A 21654-nucleotide genomic window follows, 5' to 3' on the forward strand; every position below is an offset into this window, starting at 1 on the left:
TGGCAGAGCAGGTTCGAGGGGCTGAATGGCCTGATCCTGCTCCTAGTTTGTTTGTATTATTCCCTTCTTGCCACTCCAAATTCTGACTACCCATCACAAATCCAGCTCCTCAGGGGCCGGAAATTCCTGCACGTTTAACTGTGTACCTTGTGTTAGCTTCTAAACCAAATCAGTGATAAGGACAAAGTTCCTCAGTGTTCCCTTTAATTAGAATTTCCTCAGACTCATAATCTTCAACAGGCTTCCTGATAGCTTTTTGAAGATCCTGATGTCAGGATTACTTAATGTAGCCCTCACGCTCTTTCATACTTTCAGCATAGTTGCTCATTTAATGAAGCAATTTAATGTGATGACAGAAGAATCAGTTTGATTGCATCACTCATTGTCTTCTATGTCACAAAGCCCCCGAGTTTGACTGCTTGGGCTTTTAGTCAACTGCTCTGAAAAAGTAGAGCGAAGTGTTTCCAGAGGAGGAGGAGAACATGGAAAGTGACTCAGAACCAGCTGCCAGTACGCCCGCACCTCCTGACGGTTAGTACTCATCAGCAATGATCCCTTTAAAGAATGCACATGCAGCACGACCCAATCATTTTGAGCGTCCACACATTAACATAATCAGGCAGCTAACAGCAGAAGTTCAAATGGTTAATGGGACTGAACATCAGATCCCATGAGAAATAACGCAAGTGCCTGGCCTCCGCGCAGCAAAGGATGTAGCCGATTGGCCAGGCCTGGTTTGGGAAATGTAAATGGCCATTGTATGATTCCCTTTGAGTTCGGCTCCTGCTGCCCACGTGGATCATTAGACCATCTTCGGACATAATGAGGCACCAGTTTCTGTGATACCACCAACAGCTCTTACTGTCTGAGGGTCAGAACGAGGCATAACTTCAGCCATTTTACATCGTCACTGTCCAGGTTTAAAATTTTAGAAATTGACCATGCGATTTTAAATAAAAAATCTTTCAAGGGCTCCGTTGGCCAGGCCTCTATTTATTTGCCCATCCCTAACTGAGTTTGAGAGGGTGGTGGTGGGCCACCTCCTCGAACTGCTACAGTCCTGAGATGTAGGTCCACCCGCAGGGGGCGGCATGGTGGCACATTGGTTAGCACTGCTGTCTCACAGCGCCAGAGACCCAGGTTTGATTCCGGCCTTGCTGATTGTGTGGATCTGTCCCAGGCGTTCTGATCTGCTACACTCCAAAGATATGAAGGTTAGGTGGACTGGGCATGATAAAATTGCCCCTTAGCGTCCAGCGACATGCAGGTTATGTGGGGTTGCGGGGTCACAGGGATAGGGCATGGAAGTAAGTTCAGGTGGGGTGCTCTTTCAGCGGGCCAGTGCACACTCAATGGGCCAAATGGCCTCCTCGACACTGCAGGAATTCTTTCGGGAGGGAGTTCCAGGATATTAATCCAGTAAAAGTGAATACACAGCAATCTATTTCCAAGTCAAGGTGGTGGGTGACTTGGAGGGGGTGGGGGGAGGACTTCCAGGTGGTGGGGTTCCCAAGTATTTGCTGCCCTTGTGCTTCTCGATGGTAGTGGTCGTGAGTTTGGAAGATGCTGCTTGTGAATCTCTGCAGTGCATGTTGTAGATGGTACACACGGCTGCTACTGTTGGTCGGTAGTGGAGAGAGTGAATGTTTGTAGATGGGGTGCCAATTAAGCTGGCTGTTTATGTCCTGGATGGTGTCGAGCTTCTTGAGTGTTGTTGGAGCTGCACTCATCCAGGCAATTGGGGAGTAGTCCATTACACTCCTGACTTGTGCCTTGTAGATGGTGGACAGGGTTTGAGGAGTCAGGAGATGAGTTGATCGCCACAGGATTCCAGGCCACTGATTGGCTAGTTAGCTACAGATTTATATGGCTGGTCCAGCTAGGTTTCTGGTCAATGGTAAACCTCAGGATGTTGATAATGGGGGAATCTGGGCAGCACGGTGACGCAGTGGGTTAGCCCTGCTGCCTCACGGCGCCGAGGTCCCAGGTTCGATCCCGGCTCTGGGTCACTGTCCGTGTGGAGTTTGCACATTCTCCCCATGTTTGCGTGGGTTTCGCCCCCACAACCCAAAGTTGTGCAGGCTAGGTGGATTGGCCACGCTAAATTGCCCCTTAATTGGAAAAAGTACTCTAAATTTAAAGAAAAAAAAGATAATGGGGGAATCTGGCGAGTATTGACATGTCAAGGAGTGATGGTGGGGGGGGGGTAGGGGATAGGGGGGGTAGAGGTGGGGGGGTAGGGGTGGGGTGGGGTGGGGGGTAGGGATGGGGGTAGGGGGGGGGGGGTAGGGGTAGGGTAGGGTAGGGGGTGGGGGGGGTAGGGGTGGGGGGGGTGTGGGTAGTAGGGTAGGGGGGTGGGGGTAGGGGTAGGGGGGGGGGGGGTAGGGGTAGGGGGGTAAGGGGGGGTTGGGGTAGGGGTAGAGGTAGGGGGGTAGGGGTAGGGGGGGTAGGGGTAGGGGGCAGCGGCGGTGCAGAGGGGGGGGGGGGGGGAACCGACGGTGCGTTGGCCCCAGGCATCCATTGGATGGGGGCATCAGCAGATCTTCCTCAAGGCTCCCCTTCCTCCCAGCTACCTTGTCTTTGTTTGAGAGAGAGAGAGAGAGAGAGGGAGATTGTTGGGACAGACAGATGCGCATGGCAATAGCACTCGTCTTAAAGCAAGGTCAGTCTTGCACTGTGTCATTATAGTTCCTCCGATGCCACACTTTTGAATGCATTTCACAACCCTCTCACTGGGGCGAAGGGACAGCAAAATCCTTCAGGCAGTTACACCAGCAAACGTGTTTCCTTGTGACATGGATAACTGCACAAAATCAATTTGGTCAGAGACCGTTTAACTTTTATTAAAACCTGGTGTGGACAAACTCAAAGACATCTCCGTCTGGAAACTCCAGGAAAGAGAAACTTGCAGGCCTGGGGGGTGGGGGTGGGTGGACAGGGGCTTTGATGAGATGCCTCCCAAAGTAACTAGCTAGTACCTGATGCCCAGACCCAAACGTAAGAACAATTATATTGGTGCATTATAGAAGATCACCCCCTCCCCACCACGTGGATGAGGTTAGATGGAGGATGATTTGGGAGGGGGGTCAGACACATCTCCCACCCCGGGATCCCAGCATTTCCCTCTGCATTCTAACCAGGCAATATTCCTGGGTTTAGGCAGATTGCAATATACTCACCAAAGCCCTGCTCTCAGCCAGAGGACGGACGGGACTCCCTCTCTCTGTCTCTCTCTCTCTGTCTGTCCCCACAATCTCTCTCTCTCAAACAAAGACAAGGCAGCTGGGAGGAAGGGGAGCCTTGAGGAAGATCTGCTGATGCCCCCATCTAATAGATGCCCGGGGCCAACGCACCGTCGTCCCCCCCTCTGCACGCCGCTGCCCCCTACCCCAACCCTCTACCCCCTACCTCTACCCCTACCCTGACCCTCCTATTCCCCCTACCTCTACCCCACCCCTACCCCCCACCCCCCCACCCCTACCCCCCCACCCCCCCACCCCTACCCCCCCACCCCTACCACCCCCACCCCCACCCCTACCCCCCCACGCCTACCTCCCCAAACCCCTCACCCCTACCCCCCTCCCCCCCACCACTACACCCCTCCCCCAACTCCCTCCCCCACCCCCTCCCCCCACCCCTAACCCCCCCCACCCCTACCCCCCTCCCCCCCCACCACTACCCCCCTCCCCCCCACCCCTACACCCGTCCCCCCCCACCACTACCCCCCTCCCCCCCACCCCTATCCCCCTCCAACGCCGGGTGGCGTTGATGATGTCGCCCGACGTCAACCGACGCGCCACTTCTGCAGCGGGTGAAACTGACGCGTACAGCGTCACTCCGCTGCTGGCCCTTTCGGGACGGGAGATTTAGGGCTTATAAGCTTATAAGCGGGCCCCGACGCCGGAGTCACCAGCGCCGTTTTTGCCCGCCGGTCAAGGGCGTCACGATGGTTTTCGGTGAATTTCGCCCCAGTTAAGAGAAGAGCGGATGTGCTGGGCTCACCCGTCAGTTAAGAGAGCTAGAATGGGCCTGATGAGAGTGGAGATTGCATGTGGTGATAGGTGGCATTTGACATTGAGATACATATAACCAGTGACGGAGAGGGAAAATTGGACCGAGATCAATGTTTTCTTTAACGTGCCTGTATATGTAGTTGTGTAGACATCTTCAACATACCACATTGAAATAAATAGACCACCCACAACTTTGAGTTGTCTGCCATTGACCAGAAATGTAACTAGACCAACCATATAAATGCTCTGGCTGCAACAGCAGGTCAGTGTCTGAGAATTCTGTGATCAGTAACCAATATGTGAGAAATATGAGAATGACTAGAGCGAGGGTAGGTCCGATCAAGGACAGTAGCGGGAGATTGTGTAGTGAGTCTGAAGAGATAGGAGAGGTCTTGAACAAGTATTTTTCTTCAGTATTTACAAGCGAGAGGGGCCATATTGTTGGAGAGGACAGTGTGAAACAGACTGGTAAGCTCGAGGAGATACTTGTTAGGAAGGAAGATGTGTTGCGCGTTTTGAAAAGCTTGAGGATAGACAAGTCCCCCGGGCCTGACGGGATATATCCAAGGATTCTATGGGAAGCAAGAAATGAAATTGCAGAGCCGTTGGCAATGATCTTTTCGTCCTCGCTGTCAACAGGGGTGGTACCAGAGGATTGGAGAGTGGCGAATGTCGTGCCCCTGTTCAAAAAAGGGAATAGGGATAACCCTGGGAATTACAGGCCAGTTAGTCTTACTTCGGTGGTAGGCAAAGTAATGGAAAGGGTACTGAGGGATAGGATTTCTGAGCATCTGGAAAGACACTGCTTGATTAGGGAGAGTCAGCACGGATTTGTGAGGGGTAGGTCTTGCCTTACAAGTCTTATTGACTTCTTTGAGGAGGTGACCAAGCATGTGGATGAAGGTAAAGCAGTGGATGTAGTGTACATGGATTTTAGTAAGGAATTTGATAAGGTTCCCCATGGTAGGCTTGTGCAGAAAGTAAGGAGGCATGGGATAGTGGGAAATTTGGTCAGTTGGATAACAAACTGGCTAACCGATAGAAGACAGAGAGTGGTGGTGGATGGCAAATATTCAGACTGGAGCCCAGTTATCAGTGGTGTACCGCAGGGATCAGTTCTGGGTCCTCTGCTGTTTGTGATTTTCATTAACGACTTGGATGAGGGAGTTGAAGGGTGGGTCAGTAAATTTGCAGATGATACAAAGATTGGTGGAGTTGTGGATAGTGAGGAGGGCTGTTGTCGGCTTCAAAGAGACATAGATAGGATGCAGAGCTGGGCTGAGAAGTGGCAGATGGAGTTTAACCCTGACAAGTGTGAGGTTGTCCATTTTGGAAGGACAAATATGAATGCGGAATACAGGGTTAACAGTAGGGTTCTTGGCAATGTGGAGGAGCAGAGAGATCTTGGGGTCTATGTTCATAGATCTTTGAAAGTTGCCACTCAAGTGGATAGAGCTGTGAAGAAGGCCTATGTTGTGCTAGCGTTCATTAGCAGAGGGATTGAATTTAAGAACCGTGAGGTGATGATGCAGCTGTACAAAACCTTGGTCAGGCCACATTTGGAGTACTGTGTGCAGTTCTGGTCGCCTCATTTTAGGAAGGATGTGGAAGCTTTGGAAAAGGTGAAAAGGAGATTTACCAGGATGTTGCCTGGAATGGAGAGTAGGTCATACGAGGAAAGGTTGAGGGTGCTAGGCCCTTTCTCATTAGAACGGAGAAGGATGAGGGGCGACTTGATCGAGGTTTATAAGATGATCAGGGGAATAGATAGAGTAGACAGTCAGAGACTTTTTCCCCGGGTGGAACACACCATTACAAGGGGACATAAATTTAAGATAAATGGTGGAAGGGCAGCAGGGTAGCATGGTGCTTAGCATTAATGCTTCACAGCTCCAGGGTCCCAGGTTCGATTCCCGGCTGGGTCACTGTCTGTGTGGAGTCTGCACGTCCTCCCCCTGTGTGCGTGGGTTTCCTCCGGGTGCTCCGGTTTCCTCCCACAGTCCAAAGATGTGCGGGTTAGGTGGATTGGCCATGCTAAATTGCCCGTAGTGTCCTAATAAAAAAAGTAAGGTTGGGGGGGGGTTGTTGGGTTACGGGTATAGGGTGGATACGTGGGTTTGAGTAGGGTGATCATGGCTCGGCACAACATTGAGGGCCGAAGGGCCTGTTCTGTGCTGTACTGTTCTATGTTCTATATAGGGGGGATGTCAGAGGCAGGTTCTTTACCCAGAGAGTAGTGGGGGCATGGAATGCACTGCCTGTGGAAGTAGTTGAGTCGGAAACGTTAGTTTAACTTATGAAAGGAACAGATAGGATAGAAGGTTGTTTCCACTGGTGGGCGAAACGAGAACGAGGGGGCATAGCCTCAAAATAAGGAGGAGCAGGTTTAGGACTAAGTTTGAGAGGAACTTCTTCACCCAAAGGGTTGTGAGTCTGTAGAATTCCTTGCCGAGTGAAGCAGTCAAGACTACCTCGTTAATTGTTTTTAAGGCAAAGATAGGTAGATTTTTGAGCAGTAAAGGAATAAAAGGTTATGGTGGACGGGCAGGTAAGTGGAGCTAAGTCCACAAAAAGATCAGCCATGATCTTATTGAATGGCGGAGCAGGCTGGAGGGGTCAGATGGCCTACTCCTGCTCCTACTTCTTAAGTTCTTATGGTCTTATGGAGTTTTCACATTCTCCCTAAGTTCCCGTGTCTGCATGAGTTTCCTCCGGGTGCTCCGGTTTCCTCCCACAGTCCAGAGATGTGCAGGTTAGGTGGATTGGCCTTGCTAAATTGCCCCTGAGTGTACAAAAATATGAGGTGGGGTTACAGGGACAGGGTAGGGATGGGGCCTAGGTGGCATGCTCTTTCAGAGGGTCGGTGCTTACTTGATGGGCTGAATAGCCTACAACTGCACTGTTGGGATTTTATGAGTTGAATAAAAAAGCTGGGGCCTTCCTAAAATTGGCGACATAAAATTCACACACTAATCAACCAAACGGCTTTTCACAGTAACTTCTTTGCAGTCTTAATGTAAGTCAACTTGTGACAATAAAGATTATTATTATTATTATTATACCTTCTCAAAAATGTGTTCATTTAGTCTTTCCAAACAAATCTTTGCCTTTCTAAATGAAAATTTATCCCATCCCTCAGAATCTTTACCAATAATTTTCCAACCACCTGGGTAACTGGCCTATGATTACTCCATCTTCCAGTTCTCCCTTTTTAAACAAGCATAAAACCTTACCTGTCCTCCAAACCACTTTCACCGCTCGTGGTCAGAGGACTTTCTAGCAAATCCATTCCAAAAGAAAGTTTGCAGGGAACAGGGGCGGGATCAAACCACCTACCTGACCGGCGGGATTGGCGGCGCGGGAAGGCGGCGGAGTCCTGGGGGGGGGGGGGGGGGGGGGGGCGCGGGACGATCTGACCCCGGGGGGTCCCCCCACGGTGGCCTGGCCTGCGATCGGGGCCCACCAATCGGCGGGCAGGCCTGTGCCGCGGGGGCACTCTTTTTCTTCTGCCTTCGCCATGGTCTTCACCATGGGGGTGGAGGCGGAAGAGACCCCCTCCCCTGCGCATGCGCCGGTATGACTGCCGCCAAAGGCCGTTCACGCCAGCCGGCGGAGCGCCAACCACTCCGGCGCGGGCCTAGCCCCTCAATGTGAGGGCTTGGCCCCTAAAGGTGCGGAGACTTCCGTACCTTTGGGGCAGCCCGACGCCGGAGTGGTTCACGCCACTCCATCCCGCCGGGACCCCCCGCCCCGCCGGGTAGGGGAGAATCCCAGCCCAGTATTCCTGAGTTATTTGATGATTTGTTGATTGTGGATTGATAAATGATGTGTGACTTTTCCTCCTCACTCACAGAAGCTGGTGAATCTGGAAGTCCAAGACCAGCAACAGCTGATGGTGAGTACCCGCAAGCTCTTTTTTATAGTTTTGTTTTAATTATCCCTTGATGAAATCATTTGTGAGCTCGACAGTCGTACGAGGCAGACCTCATCAAGTGGCTTTCTTGCTGCCAGTTTTCCTTTGTTCAGCCACCCCTGCTTTTTAAGTTGCTTCCAGCTTCAACCCGGACAATGGGATGAAGTAAATTGAGCAAGGAAAACCAGAAGAATTTTACCATGATCAGAATTTTCTGTTCTGGAAGCTAAGTACGGCGTGGATGGGAAATGCCTTAAGGGCAGCACGGTTGCATTGTGGATAGCGCAATTGCTTCACAGCTCCAGGGTCCCAGGTTCAATTCCGGCTTGGGTCACTGTCTGTGCGGAGTCTGCACATCCTCCCCGTGTCTGCGTGGGTTTCCTCCGGGTGCTCCGGTTTCCTCCCACAGTCCAAAGATGTGCAGGTTAGGTGGATTGGACATGATAAATTGCCCTTAGTGTCCAAAATTGCCCTTAGTGTTGGGTGGGGTTACTGGGTTTTGGGGATAGGGTGGAGGTGTTGACCTTGGGTAGGGTGCTCTTTCCAAGAGCCGGCGCAGACTTGATGGGCCGAATGGCCTCCTTCTGCACTGTAAATTCTATGATAATTCGTCATAATTCCCACTGGGTGGCAGGGCGATCCTCTGCTTTACAGTTCATTAATTATGCATCAGACTTGGCAAGCTCTGTGGTGAGGCGAGGCGGGGCAGGGTGGGGTGGGCAGGAAATCACCCACTCTACTGTTACCTCAGGGAGTCATAAAAGGGAACCTGGACAGACCTTCACTCACTGTAGGACAGGATCTCCACATTACTCTGGTCATGATACCAACCTCGGTCAAAATCCTAAGCTTCCTTGTGCCGTATCCCTCTATACCCATCCTATCCATGTGTTTGTCGAGATGCCTTTTGAACGCCTTTAATGTATCTGCTTCCACAGCCTCCCCTGGCAACGCGTTCCAGGCACTCACCACCCTCTGCGTAAAATACCTGCCTCACACATCTCCTCTAAACTTTGCCCCATGGACCTTAAACCTCTGCCCCCTGGTGACTGATCCCTCCACCCTGGGAAAGAGTGCCTGCCCATCCACTCTATCCATGCCCCTCATAATCTTGTAGACCTTTATCGGGTCACCTCCTCAACCTCTGTTGTTCTAATGAAAACAGTCCGAGTCTACCTCGCCACTCCACATAGCTAACACCATGAAGACCAGGCAACTTCCTGGTAAACCTCCTCTGCACCCTCTCCAAAGCCTCCACATCCTTCTGGTAGTGCGGCGACCAGGATTGTGCGCAACATTCCAAGTGCTGCCTTCTCGAGTTTTATACAGCTGGAACATGACTTTCCAGTTTTTATACTCGATGCTCCGTCCAATGAAGTTTTACAACACCAGGTTAAAGTCCAACAGGTTTGCTTCGAATCACTAGCTTTCGGAGCACTGCTCCTTCCTCAGGTGAATGAAGAGGTAGGTTCCAGAAACATATATATATACCGGCTTGGGTCACTGTCTGTGCGGAGTCTGCACATTCTCCCCATGTGTGCGTGGGTTTCCTCCGGGTGCTCCGGTTTTCTCCCACAGTCCAAAATGTGCAGGTTAGGTGGATTTGCCGTGATAAATTGCCCTTAGTGTCCAGAATTGCCGTCAGTGTTGGGTGGGTTACTGGGTTATGGGGATAGGGTGGAGGTGTTAACCTTGGGTAGGGTGCTTTTTCCAGGAGCCGGTGCAGACTCGATGGGCCGAATGGCCTTCTTCTGTACTGTAAATTCTATGATATAGACAAAGTCAAAGATGAAAGACAATGCTTAGAATGCGAGCATTTGCAGGTAATGAAGTCTTTACAGATCCAGAGATAGGGGTAACCCCAGGTTAAAGTGGTGTGAATTGTCTCAAGCCAGGACAATTGGTAAGATTTTGAAAGCCCAGGCCAGATGGTGGCGGATGAATGTAATGCGACATGAATCCAAGGTCCTGGTTGAGGCCGCACTCATGTGTGTGGAACTTGGCCATAAGTTTCTGTTTGGCGATATTGCGTTGTCGCGTGTCCTGAAGGCCGCCTTGGAGAACGCTTACCCGGAGATCAGAGGCTGAATGCCCTTGACTGCTGAAGTGTTCCCTGACTGGAAGGGAACATTCCTGCCTGGTGATTGTCGCGAGATGTCCGTTCATCCGTTGTTGCAGCATCTGCAGCATGGTCTCGCCAATGTACCACGCTTCGGGACATCCTTTCCTGCAGCGTATGAGGTAGACAACGTTGGCCGAGTCGCACGAGTTTGTACCACGTACCTGGTGGATGGTGTTCTCACGTGTATTGGTGGCACCCGTGTCGATGGTCTGGCACGTCTTGCAGAGATTGCCATGACAGGGTTGTGTGGTGTCATGGTCGCTGTTCTGAAGGCTGTGTAGTTTGCTGCAAACAATGGTTTATTTGAGGTTGCCTGGTTGTTTGAAGGCAAGGTGTGGGATGACGTTGGCAAGATGTTCATCTTCATTGATGATGTGATGAAAGCTGCAAAGAAGATGTCGTAGTTTCTCCGCTCCGGGGAAGTACTGGACAACGAAGGGTACTCTGTCGGTTGTGTCCCATGTTTGTCTTCTGAGGAAGTCGGTGCGTTTTTTTGCTGTGGCGGGTTGGAACTGTCGATCGATGAGTCGAGCGCCATATCCCGTTCATACGAGTGAATCTTTCAGCGTTTGTAGATGACTGTTACACTCCTCCTCGTCTGAACAGATCCTGTGTATACGGAGGACTTGTCCATAGGGGATGGCTTCTTTAATGTGTTTAGGGTGGAAGCTGGAAAAGTGGAGCATCGTGAGGTGATCCGTGGGCTTGCGGTAAAGTGAAGTGCTGAGGTGACCGTCCTTGATGGAGATGAGTGTGTCCAAGAATGCAACTGATTTTGGAGAGTAGTCCATGGTGAGTCTGATGGTGGGATGGAACTCATTGATGTAATCGTGTAGTCGTTTCAGTGATTCTTCGCCGTGGGTCCAATGAAAAAAATGTCACCGATGTATCTGGTGTATAGCATCGGTTGAAAGTCCTGTGTGGTGAGGAAGTCCTGTTCAAACTTGTGCATGAAGATGTTGGCATATTGAGGTGCAAATTTGGTCCCCATGGCTGTTCCGTGCGTCTGGATGAAGAATTTGTTGTCGAAGGTGAAGACGTTGTGGTCTAGAATGAAACGGATGAGTTGCAGAATTGTGTCTGGAGATTGGCAGTTGTCGGTGTTGAGTATTGAGGCTGTTGCAGCAATGCCGTCGTCATGGGGGATGCTGGTGTAGAGTGCCGAGATGCCCATTGTGACGAGGAATGTTCCTGCTTCAACTGGTCCATGGGTGCTGAGTTTCTGTAGGAAGTCCGTCGTGTCGCGACAGAAGCTGGGCGTACCTTGTACGATGGGTTTCAAGATGCCTTTGATGTGGCCAGAGAGGTTCTCACACAGGGTCCCATTGCCTGATACAATAGGACGGCCTGGTGTGTTGGCCTTGTGTATTTTCGGGAGGCAGTAGAGATCTCCAATGCGGGGATTATGTGGGATGAGAGCACGTAGGGTGCTCTGAAGGTCTGGATCCAACGTCTTGATCAGTCTGTTGAGTTGGCGGATGTGTTCCTCGGTCGGAGCTGCGGGTAACTGTCTGTAGTGTTCCTGGTTGTGATTCCGCAGATCCATAAGCCCACGGATAACCTCACGATGCTCCACTTCTCCAGCTTCCACGCTGAACACATTAAAGAAGCCATCCACTATTGACAAGCCCTCCAAATACACAGGATCTGCTCAGGCGAGGAGGAGTTTATCAGAAATCACAAACGCTGAAAGATGCCCTCGTACGAATGGGATATGGCGCTCAACTTATCGATCGACAGTTCCAACGTGCCGCAGCAAAGAAATGCACCGACCTCCTCAGAAGACAAACGCGTGACACAACCGACAGAGTACCCTTCATCGTCCAGGACATCCCTGGAGTGGAAAAAGTACATCTTCTTCGCAGCCTTCAACACATCATCGATGAAGATGAACATCTTGCCAAGGTCATCCCCACACCCCCACTACTTGCCTTCAAACAACCTCGAAACCTCAAGCAAACCATTGTTTGCTGCAAACTACCCAGCCTTCAGAACAGCGACCACGACACCACACAACCCTGCCATGGCAATCTCTGCAAGACGTGCCAGATCATCGACATGGACACCACCGTTACACGTGAGAACACCATCCACCAGGTATGTGGTACATACTCATGCGCCTCGGCCAACGTTGTCTACCTCATACGCTGCAGGAAAGGATGTCCCGAAGCGTGGTACATTGGCGAGACCATGCTGCAGATGCTGCGGCAACGAATGAACGGACATCGCGCGACAATCGCCAGGCAGGAATGTTCCCTTCCAGTCGGGGAACACTTCAGCAGTCGAGGGCATTCAGCCTCTGATCTCCGGGTAAGCGTTCTCCAAGGCGGCCTTCAGGATGCGTGACAACGCAGAATCGCCGAGCAGAAACTTATAGCTAATTTCCGCATACGGCCTCAACCGGGACCTGGGATTCATGACACATTACATTCATCCCCCAACATCTGGCCTGGGCTTGCAAAATCCTACCAACTGTCCTGGCTTGAGACAATTCACACTTCTTTAACCTGGGGTTACCCTTATCTCTGGATCTGTAAAGACTTAATTACCTGCTAATGCTCGCATTCTAAGCATTGTCTGGCATCTTTGACTTTGAGGAAGGAGCAGTGCTCCGAAAGCTAATGTTTGAATCAAACCTGTTGGACTTTAACCTGGTGTTGTAAGACTTCTTACTGTGCTGACCCAGTCCAACACCGGCAGCTCCACATCATGGCCATCCAATGAAGTTAAGCATTCTATTCTTGACTACCTTGTCCACTTGTGTTGCCACTTTCAACGGTCTGTGGACCTGCACACCCAGATCTCTCTGACTTTCCATATTCCTAAAAGTTTTGCCATTTACAGTATCTTTCCCCTTTATTTTTTTAAATATAAATTTAGATTACCCAATTATTTTTTCCAATTAAGGGGCAATTTAGCGTGGCCAATCCACCTACTCTGCACATTTTGGGGTTGAGGGGGCGAAACCCACGCAGACATGGGGAGAATGTGCAAACTCCACACGGACAGTGACCCAGAGCCGGGATCGAACCTGGGATCTCAGCGCCATGAGGCGGTTGTGCTAACCACTAGGCCACCGTGCTGCCCACATCCTTTCCCTTTATGTTAGACCTACCAAAATGCATTGCCTCACATTTGTCTGGATTAAACTCCATTTGCCATTTCTCTGCCCAAGTCTCCAACGTATCTATGTCCTGCTGTATCTTCTGACAATCCTCAACACTATCTGCCACTCCATCAACCTTGGTGTCATCCACGAACTTACTAATCAGACCGGATAAAATTTTCTCCAACTCGTTCATGTATACTACAAACAACAGGGCAGCAGGGTAGCATGGTGGTTAGCATAAATGCTTCACAGCTCCAGGGTCCCAGGTTCGATTCCCGGCTGGGTCACTGTCTGTGTGGAGTCTGCACGTCCTCCCCCTGTGTGCGTGGGTTTCCTCCGGGTGCTCCGGTTTCCTCCCATAGTCCAAAGATGTGCGGGTTAGGTGGATTGGCCATGCTAAATTGCCCGTAGTGTCCTAATAAAAGTAAGGTTAAGGGGGGGGTTGTTGGGTTACGGGTATAGGGTGGATACGTGGGTTTGAGTAGGGTGATCATGGCTCGGCACAACATCGAGGGCCGAAGGGCCTGTTCTGTGCTGTACTGTCTATGTTCTAACTCATCAAGTTAGTGAGGCACAACCTTCCCTTAACAAAATCATGCTGTCTATCGCTAATGAGTCCATTTGTTTCCAAATGGATATAAATCCTGCCCTTGAGAATTCTCTCCAATAAATGACCGACTACCAATGTGAGGCTCACCGACCTGTTGTTTCCAGGATTATCCCTGCTACCTTTCTTAAACAGCGGTATACACGTGTAGCCATGACTATTCAAAGTTGTCAGTCAAGGCTCCAAGAATTTCTTCCCTTGTTTCCCATCCGGCCCAGCAGACTTATTTACCTTGATATCTTTTAACAGACACAATACCTCTTCTTTTTCTATGTCAACATTACCCAGACTATCCACACATCCTACCCAAGAATCATCTTCCACAAAGTCCTTTTCTTTGATGAACACTGATGCAGAGTTATTTAGTACCTCGCCCATTTCCTCTGGCTCAACACGTAGATTTCCCCCACTGTCCTTAAGTGGCCCAATCCTTTCCCTGGCTATCCGCTTGCTTTTTACCTATGAATAAAAAGCTTTGGGACTAACCCTAATCCTACTTGCCAAGGACTATTCATGATCCCTCCTAATTTCCCGCTCAAGTACCTTCCTACTTTCTTTATACTCAAGGGTTTTCACTGTCCCCACCCTTCTATACCGTACAAAAGTCTCCTTTTTCTTTTTGACAAGGTTCACAATATCCCTCGTTATCCTAGGCTCCCTAAACTTCCCATACTTATCCTTCGTCCCCTCAGGAATGTGACTTACCTGAATCCTAATCATCTGTCGCTTGAAAGACTCCCACATGTCCGATGTTGATTTACCCTCCAACAGCCGCACCCAATCCAAATTCTTCAATTCAGGTCTAATATTACAATAATTTGCCTTTCCCCAGTTTAGCACCTTAACGTGAGGGTTACCCTCATCCCTATCCAACAGTTCCCTAAAACGTACGGAATTGTGGTCACTACTCCCAAAATGTTCCCCTACTGAAACCTCAACCACCTGTCCAGGCTCATTCCCCAATACCAGATCCAGTACTGCCCCTTCCCTAGTTGTACTATCTACATATTACATCAAGAAGCCTTTCTGGATACACTTTACAAACTCTGCCCCATCCAAACCCCCAGCACTAAGTGAGTTCCAGTCAATATAGGGGAAATTTAAATCCCTGCCCACAGCTTCCCTGTTACTTTTGCACCTGTCCAAAATCTCTCTACCTATCTGCTCCTCTATCTCTCGCTGGCAGTTGGGGGGGCCTGTAATAAACCCCCAACATTGTGATTCCCCCTTCCTGTTTCTGAGCTCTCCCCAGATTGCCTCTTTGTATGAGTCCTCCGAGATTTCCTCCCGCAGTACAAAGAACAAACAAAGAACAAAGAAAATTACAGCACAGGAACAGGCCCTTCGGCCCTCCTAGCCTGCGCCGATCCAGATCTTTTATCTAAACCTGTTGCCTATTTTCCAAGGATCTACTTCCCTCTGTTCCCCACCCGATCATATATCTGTCCAGATGCATCTTAAATTATGCTATCGTGCCCGCCTCTACCACCTCCGCTGGCAAAGCATTCCAGGCACCCACCACCCTCTGCGTAAAAAACTTTCCACGCACATCTCCCTTAAACTTTCCCCCTCTCACCTTGAAATCATGACCCCTTGTAACTGATACCCCCACTCTTGGAAAAAGCTTGTTGCTATCCACCCTGTCCATACCTCTCATAACTTTGTAGACCTCAATCAGGTCCCCCCTCAACCTCCGTCTTTCCAACAAAAACAATCCTAATCTACTCATCCTTTCTTCATAGCTAGCACCCTCCATACCAGGCAACATCCTGGTGAACCTCCTCTGCACCCTCTCTAAAGCATCCACATCCTTCTGGTAATGTGGTGACCAGAACTGCACGCAGTATTCCAAATGTGGCCAAACCAAAGTCCTACACAACTGTAACATGACCTGCCGACTCTTGTACTCAATACCCCATCCGATGAAGGCAAGCATGCTGTATGCCTTCTTGACCACACTATCGACCTGCGTTGCCACCTTCAGGGTACAATGGACCTGAACTCCCAGATCTCTCTGTACATCATTTTTCCCAAGGACTCTTCCATTGACTGTATTGTTCGCTCTAGAATTAGATCTTCCAAAATGCATCACCTAGCATTTGCCTGGATTGAACTCCATCTGCCATTTCTCTGCCCAACTCTCCAATCTATCTATATTTTGCTGTATTCTCTGACAGTCCCCCTCACTATCTGCAACTCCACCAATCTTAGTATCATCTGCAAACTTGCTCATCAGACCACCTATACCTTCCTCCAGGTCATTTATGTATATACAGTGGTCCGAGCACGGATCCCTGTGGAACACCGTTAGTCACCCTTCTCCATTTTGAGACACTCCCTTCCACCACTACTCTCTGTCTCCTGTTGCCCAGCCAGTTCTTTATCCATCTAGCTAGTACACCCTGAACCCCATACGACTTCACTTTTGCCATCAACCTGCCAAGGCAAATATTCTCCTTTACTAATAATGCTACTCCCCCATCCCTTTTACATCGCCCTCTGTCTCTCCTGAAGCATCTGTATCATTCAACATTCAGCCGCCAACCCTGCCCTTCCTTTAACCATGTTTCTGTGATAGCCACAACGTCATAATTCCAAGTAGTAAGAAGTGCACTAAGTTCATCGGCCTTATCTGCTGTCGGGGCTGGTTTAGCACAGTGGGCTAAATAGCTGACTTGTAATGCAGAGCAAGGCACCAGCGCGGGTTCAATTCCTGTCCCGGTCCTCCCCGAAATGTGACAACTCGGGGCTTTTCACAGTAAGTTCATTGAAGCACTGCTCATTCCTCAAGTGAATCAACTGGAGCTGCAGTAACAGTGGTTCTGGTCAAGGGGATAGAGGATGATGACAACCCGCTCTGCTGCGATGAGCTCCGGTGCTACGCATCATGTGCCAACTTTTGACTTCTGCCCAAGATAACACCTTCCACCGTTCACCTGGACGATTCCTACTTACAAGCTGGTCATTCCATCACACGGTGCCATCGAACCGCTGGGATGACAGTTCTGGGGTGGGGGGGGGGGGGGGGGGGGGTGGAGGTGGGGGGGGGGGGGAGGGTAAGAAGGGGTGTGTGGAGCCCACAAGATCCTCCTATTCCCCAACGTCCACCGGGCAGCACAATAGCACAGTGGTTATCACTGCTGTTTCACAGCTCTAGGGTCCCAGGTTCGATTCCCGGCTTGGGTCACTGTCCGTGCGGAGTCTGCACATCCTCCCCGTGTCTGCGTGGGTTTCCTCCAGGTGCTCCGGTTTCCTCCCACAGTCCAAAAGATGTGCAGGTTAGGTGGATTGGCCGTGCTAAATTTCCCCTTAGTGTCCAAACAAAAAGGTCAGGTGGGGTGACTGGGTTACGGGGATAGGGTGGAGGCGTGGGCTTAAGTAGGGTGCTCTTTCCAAGGGCTGGTGCAGACCCGATGGGCCGAATGGCCTCCTTCTGCACTGTAAATTCTATGATTTCCCCCCCTTTTCTCCTCCGGCAGGGGAGTCTGACGTGCTGTGGTGTTCCGTCACTTCCCCTGCGGGAGTCACCGGCATGCGCCCCATCACCTCATCCTCCCCCGGGCTGCTCCTTGGGACGGGGTTGTGAGCGGAACTGTACCTGAGGCTTCCCCGGACCCTGGTGCTGCCTGGAGGGTGGTGTGGGTGGTGTAGGGTGAAAGGTGGTGTGGGTTGAGGGTGGTGTGGGTGGTGTAGGATGAAGGTAGTGTGGATTGAGGGTGGTGTGGGTGGTGTAGAGTCAGGATGGTGTGGGAGTGAGGGTGGTGTGGGTGGTGTAGGGTGAAGGTAGTGTGGGTTGAGGGTGGTGTAGAGTCAGGATGGTGTGGGTGGTGTGGGTGGTGTAGGGTGAAGGTAGTGTGGGTTGAGGGTGGTGTAGAGTCAGGATGGTGTGGGTGGTGTGGGTGGTGTAGAGTCAGCATGGTGTGGGTGGTGTGGGTGGTGTAGAGTCAGGATGGTGTGGGTGGTGTGGGTGGTGTAGAGTCAGGATGGTGTGGGTGGTGTGGGTGGTGTAGAGTCAGCATGGTGTGGGAGTGAGGGTGGTGTGGGTGGTGTAGAGTCAGGATGGTGTGGGAGTGAGGGTGGTGTGGGTGGTGTAGGATAAAGGTAGTGTGGGTTGAGGGTGGTGTAGAGTCAGGATGGTGTGGGTGGTGTGGGTGGTGTAGGGCGAAGGTAGTGTGGGTTGAGGGTGGTGTAGAGTCAGGATGGTGTGGGTGGTGTGGGTGGTGTAGGGCGAAGGTAGTGTGGGTTGAGGGTGGTGTGGGTGGTGTAGAGTCAGGATGGTGTGGGTGGTGTGGGTGGTGTAGGGTGAAGGTGGTGTGGGCTGAGGGTGGTGTAGAGTCAGGATGGTGTGGGTGGTGTGGGTGGTGTGGGTGGTGTAGGGTGAAGGTGGTGTGGGTGGTGTGGGTGGTGTGGGTGGTGTAGAGTCAGGATGGTGTGGGAGTGAGGGTGGTGTGGGTGGTGTAGGGTGAAGGTGGTGTGGGTTGAGGGTGGTGTGGGTGGTGTAGAGTCAGGATGGTGTGGGAGTGAGGGTGGTGTGGGTGGTGTAGAGTGAAGGTGGTGTGGGCTGAGGGTGGTGTGGGGATGGTACCGGAAGGCTGGGTTGGCACATGTCATGGGGAATCACAACTGCTCGGGGTCTCACGTCCATGCCCTTGGCCAAACTCCACCTCGGCGACGTCCCTTTACTCTGGGTCGCCGACCATGTCCAGGGCCCTCTGCTCTGTAATGGTGAGGTGCTACAGGTCCAGTGGTCTCCCTCCTGCGATGGTGTAGAAACAGAAGATGACAGTGTTGGATATTCCAATGCATGCAGCCGCCCAGAGGATGGGTCGCTGGTGGCTCCAGTGGCAAGGGCACCCTCTATGGCGGCCGGTATGGGTACCGGCATGTGGTGCAGAGTGGGGGTTCGGCCGCCCTCCGGGTGGGGGGGGTGTTTGGGTTATGGGTGTGTGGGAGGGGGTTAGTGCCAGGAGCACAGTGCTGCCTACCCATCCCTGCCACCCTCAGGAGGTCCTGCAGTCTGTTTCTGCAGTGCTGGCCGGTGCGGACTACATTGTCCACGGCGCTAACCGCCTCGGCCACCTGCGCCCAGCGGTGGCTGGCAGTCTCCTTCCCGGGCCGGGGTACAGGGTCATCCTCCTCTCCTCCATGGCGTCCAGGAGGATCACCAGCGCTTTGCCTGCGAAACGTGGGGCTGGAATCGATTGTGTTCCACGTGGCGCTGGTGCTAATCCCTAAACAGCAGAAGAATTGGTCCAGATGTGGTGCCAGTTTTGCTGTTGTGAAAATCCATGGCTTCTGCATTGGCATCAGCCCTTCGGGCCGGTTACCCCGGTTGTTGATGGCGGAATCGCATTGCTGATCGAGTGGAGAATCCATTTTGACGGCGACATTGGCGGCGGCGCCTGATTTTGGGTGCTGCGCAATGCCGCACGCTGCTGGGTAAGCCTCAGGACGTCACCTGAAGGCACTCCCCTCATGCTCCTCCCCCCCATGGGTAGACTTCCCCACGGCGTGGGTCATTTGAGGTCTGAGGTTTCGTTGACCTCGTGTGTCCAGTGCCACCATAGTCGGGGGGGGGGGGGGGGGGGGTTTACGTGGCGTGGCTGCTCGCACCCTACCGGGGGTAGGAGGCGCCACCGACTTTTTCATCATGAGACTAGACACGTCCTCCGGACATCGCCTCCAAATCGGAGAATCCAGCCCTTAGTCTCAGGAACAGAGAATCCCACCGTACGTTCCTGGATGGCTTGGTTCAAAAGAATAAAAAGTAACTTTATGCATTTTAAAAAATTGTTCATCTCATTTATTAATTACCCAAACAACGTTATTGGTCCAATAGCACATAAGCACAGTATCTGATTATATTTGTTGATGTGGAGGGTTTGTACTGAAATGTTTCATTCTGTTTTGACAGCAAGTGGCTTAGACGATGTGGAGTTACTTGGTAAGTTGAATAAAGACCAAAAGGCTACCTGGAGAGGCTGATAATATCATCTCTTCTCTTATTGTCCAAGAACAACTTCAAACACTTCAATTAGTTGTAAAACCCCAAGACAATGGAATAGGTCAGCAAACAGCAACTAGCAATCTGCACAACACGTAATTGAGGCTGTTTGAGGATATAGTGATGTTGTGAATATGGGACTGGACTCAGAATCTAGCAGTAATCCATTGAAAACCCCATAGTGACAAGTTATGGAATTGAATTCAATAAACCTGGTCATTTGGAAGCTGTTACCTTCAATTACTATAAAAAAAGATTTTTCATTTGTGACAAGGACCCTCTGGAAACTTGCCACTCCAACTAGTTTAGCCAGATTAAGCCAAGAAGGGGCACTTTCATGGATATTAAACTAGCGGTTAACATGTTGCATCAACTCATCTTGTTTCACTGAGTGTTGCATAAAGTTTAAAGTAATAGAATCAAGATGCTGAAAATAATAAAGGGGCTCAGGAGGGGTAGATACAGGCTGGGAAAGTTGGATGGGCAAAGGTAACCTAGGGCGGAATTCTCCGACCACCCGCAGGGTCGGGGAATCACCCGGGGCTTTCGTAATTCCCGCCCCCGCCATGGCCGGAATTCTCCGCCACCCGGGAATCGGTGGGGGCAGGAATCGCGCCCCGCCGATCGGTGAGCCCCCCCGCGCCGGTCGGCAGGCCCCTCCGCGGCTATTCTCAAGCCCGCGATGGGCCGAAGTCCCGCCGCTGTCAGGCCTCTCCCGCCGACATGGTTTAAACCACCTCTGGTGCCGGCGGGAGCAGGCAGCGGGAGCGGGCCCCGGGGTCCTGGGGGGGGGGGGAGGGGCGATCGGACCCCGGGGGTGCCCCCACGGTGGCACTGCCCGCGATCGATGCCCACCGATCGGCGGGCGGGCCTGTGCCGTGGGGGCACTCCTTTTCTTCCGGCGCCGTCACAGCCTCCACCATGATGGAGGTGGAAGAGACCCTGTCCACCGCACATGCGCTAGTGGCCACTGTGGCTGTGGTGACGTCAGTGGCCGCTGACGCTCCGGCGCATGCGCAGACTCACGCTGACCGGCGAAGGCCTATCGGCCAGCCCCGACGCCGGTGTGCCAAAGGCCGTTGGTGCCAGTCGGCGGAGCGGGAGCCACTCCGGCACGGGCCTAGCCCCTAAAGGTGCGGAGAATTCCGCAACTTTGGGGAGGCCCAACGCCGGAGTGGTTGGCGCCACTCCGCTGCGCCGGGACCCCCTCCACCCCCACCCCGCCGGGTAGGGGAGAATCCCGGCCCTAGATAGAAAGTTTATAAAATGTTTCCCAGATAGTTTCTTAGAACAGCACATTCTTTTTTTTTTTAAATAATTTTTATTGAAAAATTTGAATTTATACAACAATAACGCACCATAGTAAAATACCAAAAATAGCAATAATATTAACAATCATAAACATTCGCCCCACCTCCATGAACAACACAGCATTTTAACAACAACGCAAATTAACACAATATTAAGTTACAGAATAGACACTACAATATGTGTAGTGTCACCTTCCCCTCTCCGACCCACACCCCCGAAAGCACTCTGTCCATCGTCCCCCACGACGGCAGCAGAGGGAATCCCTCTACCTGTCGCCTAGCAAACGCCTTTACCTGCAAGTATCTGAACATGTTCCCTTGGGGAAGGCCAAATTAAATAAACAGGTCCCTCAATTTGCTGATGCCCGCCCTTTGCCACCCCCTAAATCCCCCATCCTTGTTCCCCGGGATGAACCGATGGTTGCCACCCAGTGGAGCCTCCATCGAGCCCCCTGTTTCCCCCCGATGCTGTCTCCACTGTCTCCAGATTCTTAGGGTCGCCGCCACCACCGGGCTCGTGGTAATTCTCTTAGGGGAGAGCGGCAACGGTGCCGTTACCATGGCACCCAGGCTCGT

General features: G+C 51.6%; 1 protein-coding gene across 4 annotated transcripts in view; it reads left to right on the plus strand.

Moving 5' to 3' along the window:
• The first annotated feature begins 424 nt into the window (after window positions 1–424).
• Window positions 425–21654, plus strand: part of LOC119966626 (golgin subfamily A member 6-like protein 22) — a 287183-nt gene continuing 265953 nt past the window's right edge. For 3 of the 4 annotated variants that reach the window (XM_038798630.1, XM_038798631.1, XM_038798633.1), the window contains exons 1-3: window positions 425–531; window positions 7867–7908; window positions 19679–19708. In XM_038798630.1, the coding sequence (XP_038654558.1) occupies window positions 483–531; window positions 7867–7908; window positions 19679–19708 (121 nt within the window). In that variant the 5' untranslated portion in view covers window positions 425–482. The remainder of the gene's footprint in view (window positions 532–7866; window positions 7909–19678; window positions 19709–21654) is intronic. The other variant, XM_038798632.1, reaches the window with a different exon arrangement.

Source organism: Scyliorhinus canicula, chromosome 5, assembly GCF_902713615.1.
Source record: "Scyliorhinus canicula chromosome 5, sScyCan1.1, whole genome shotgun sequence".
Taxonomy (NCBI): domain Eukaryota; kingdom Metazoa; phylum Chordata; class Chondrichthyes; order Carcharhiniformes; family Scyliorhinidae; genus Scyliorhinus; species Scyliorhinus canicula.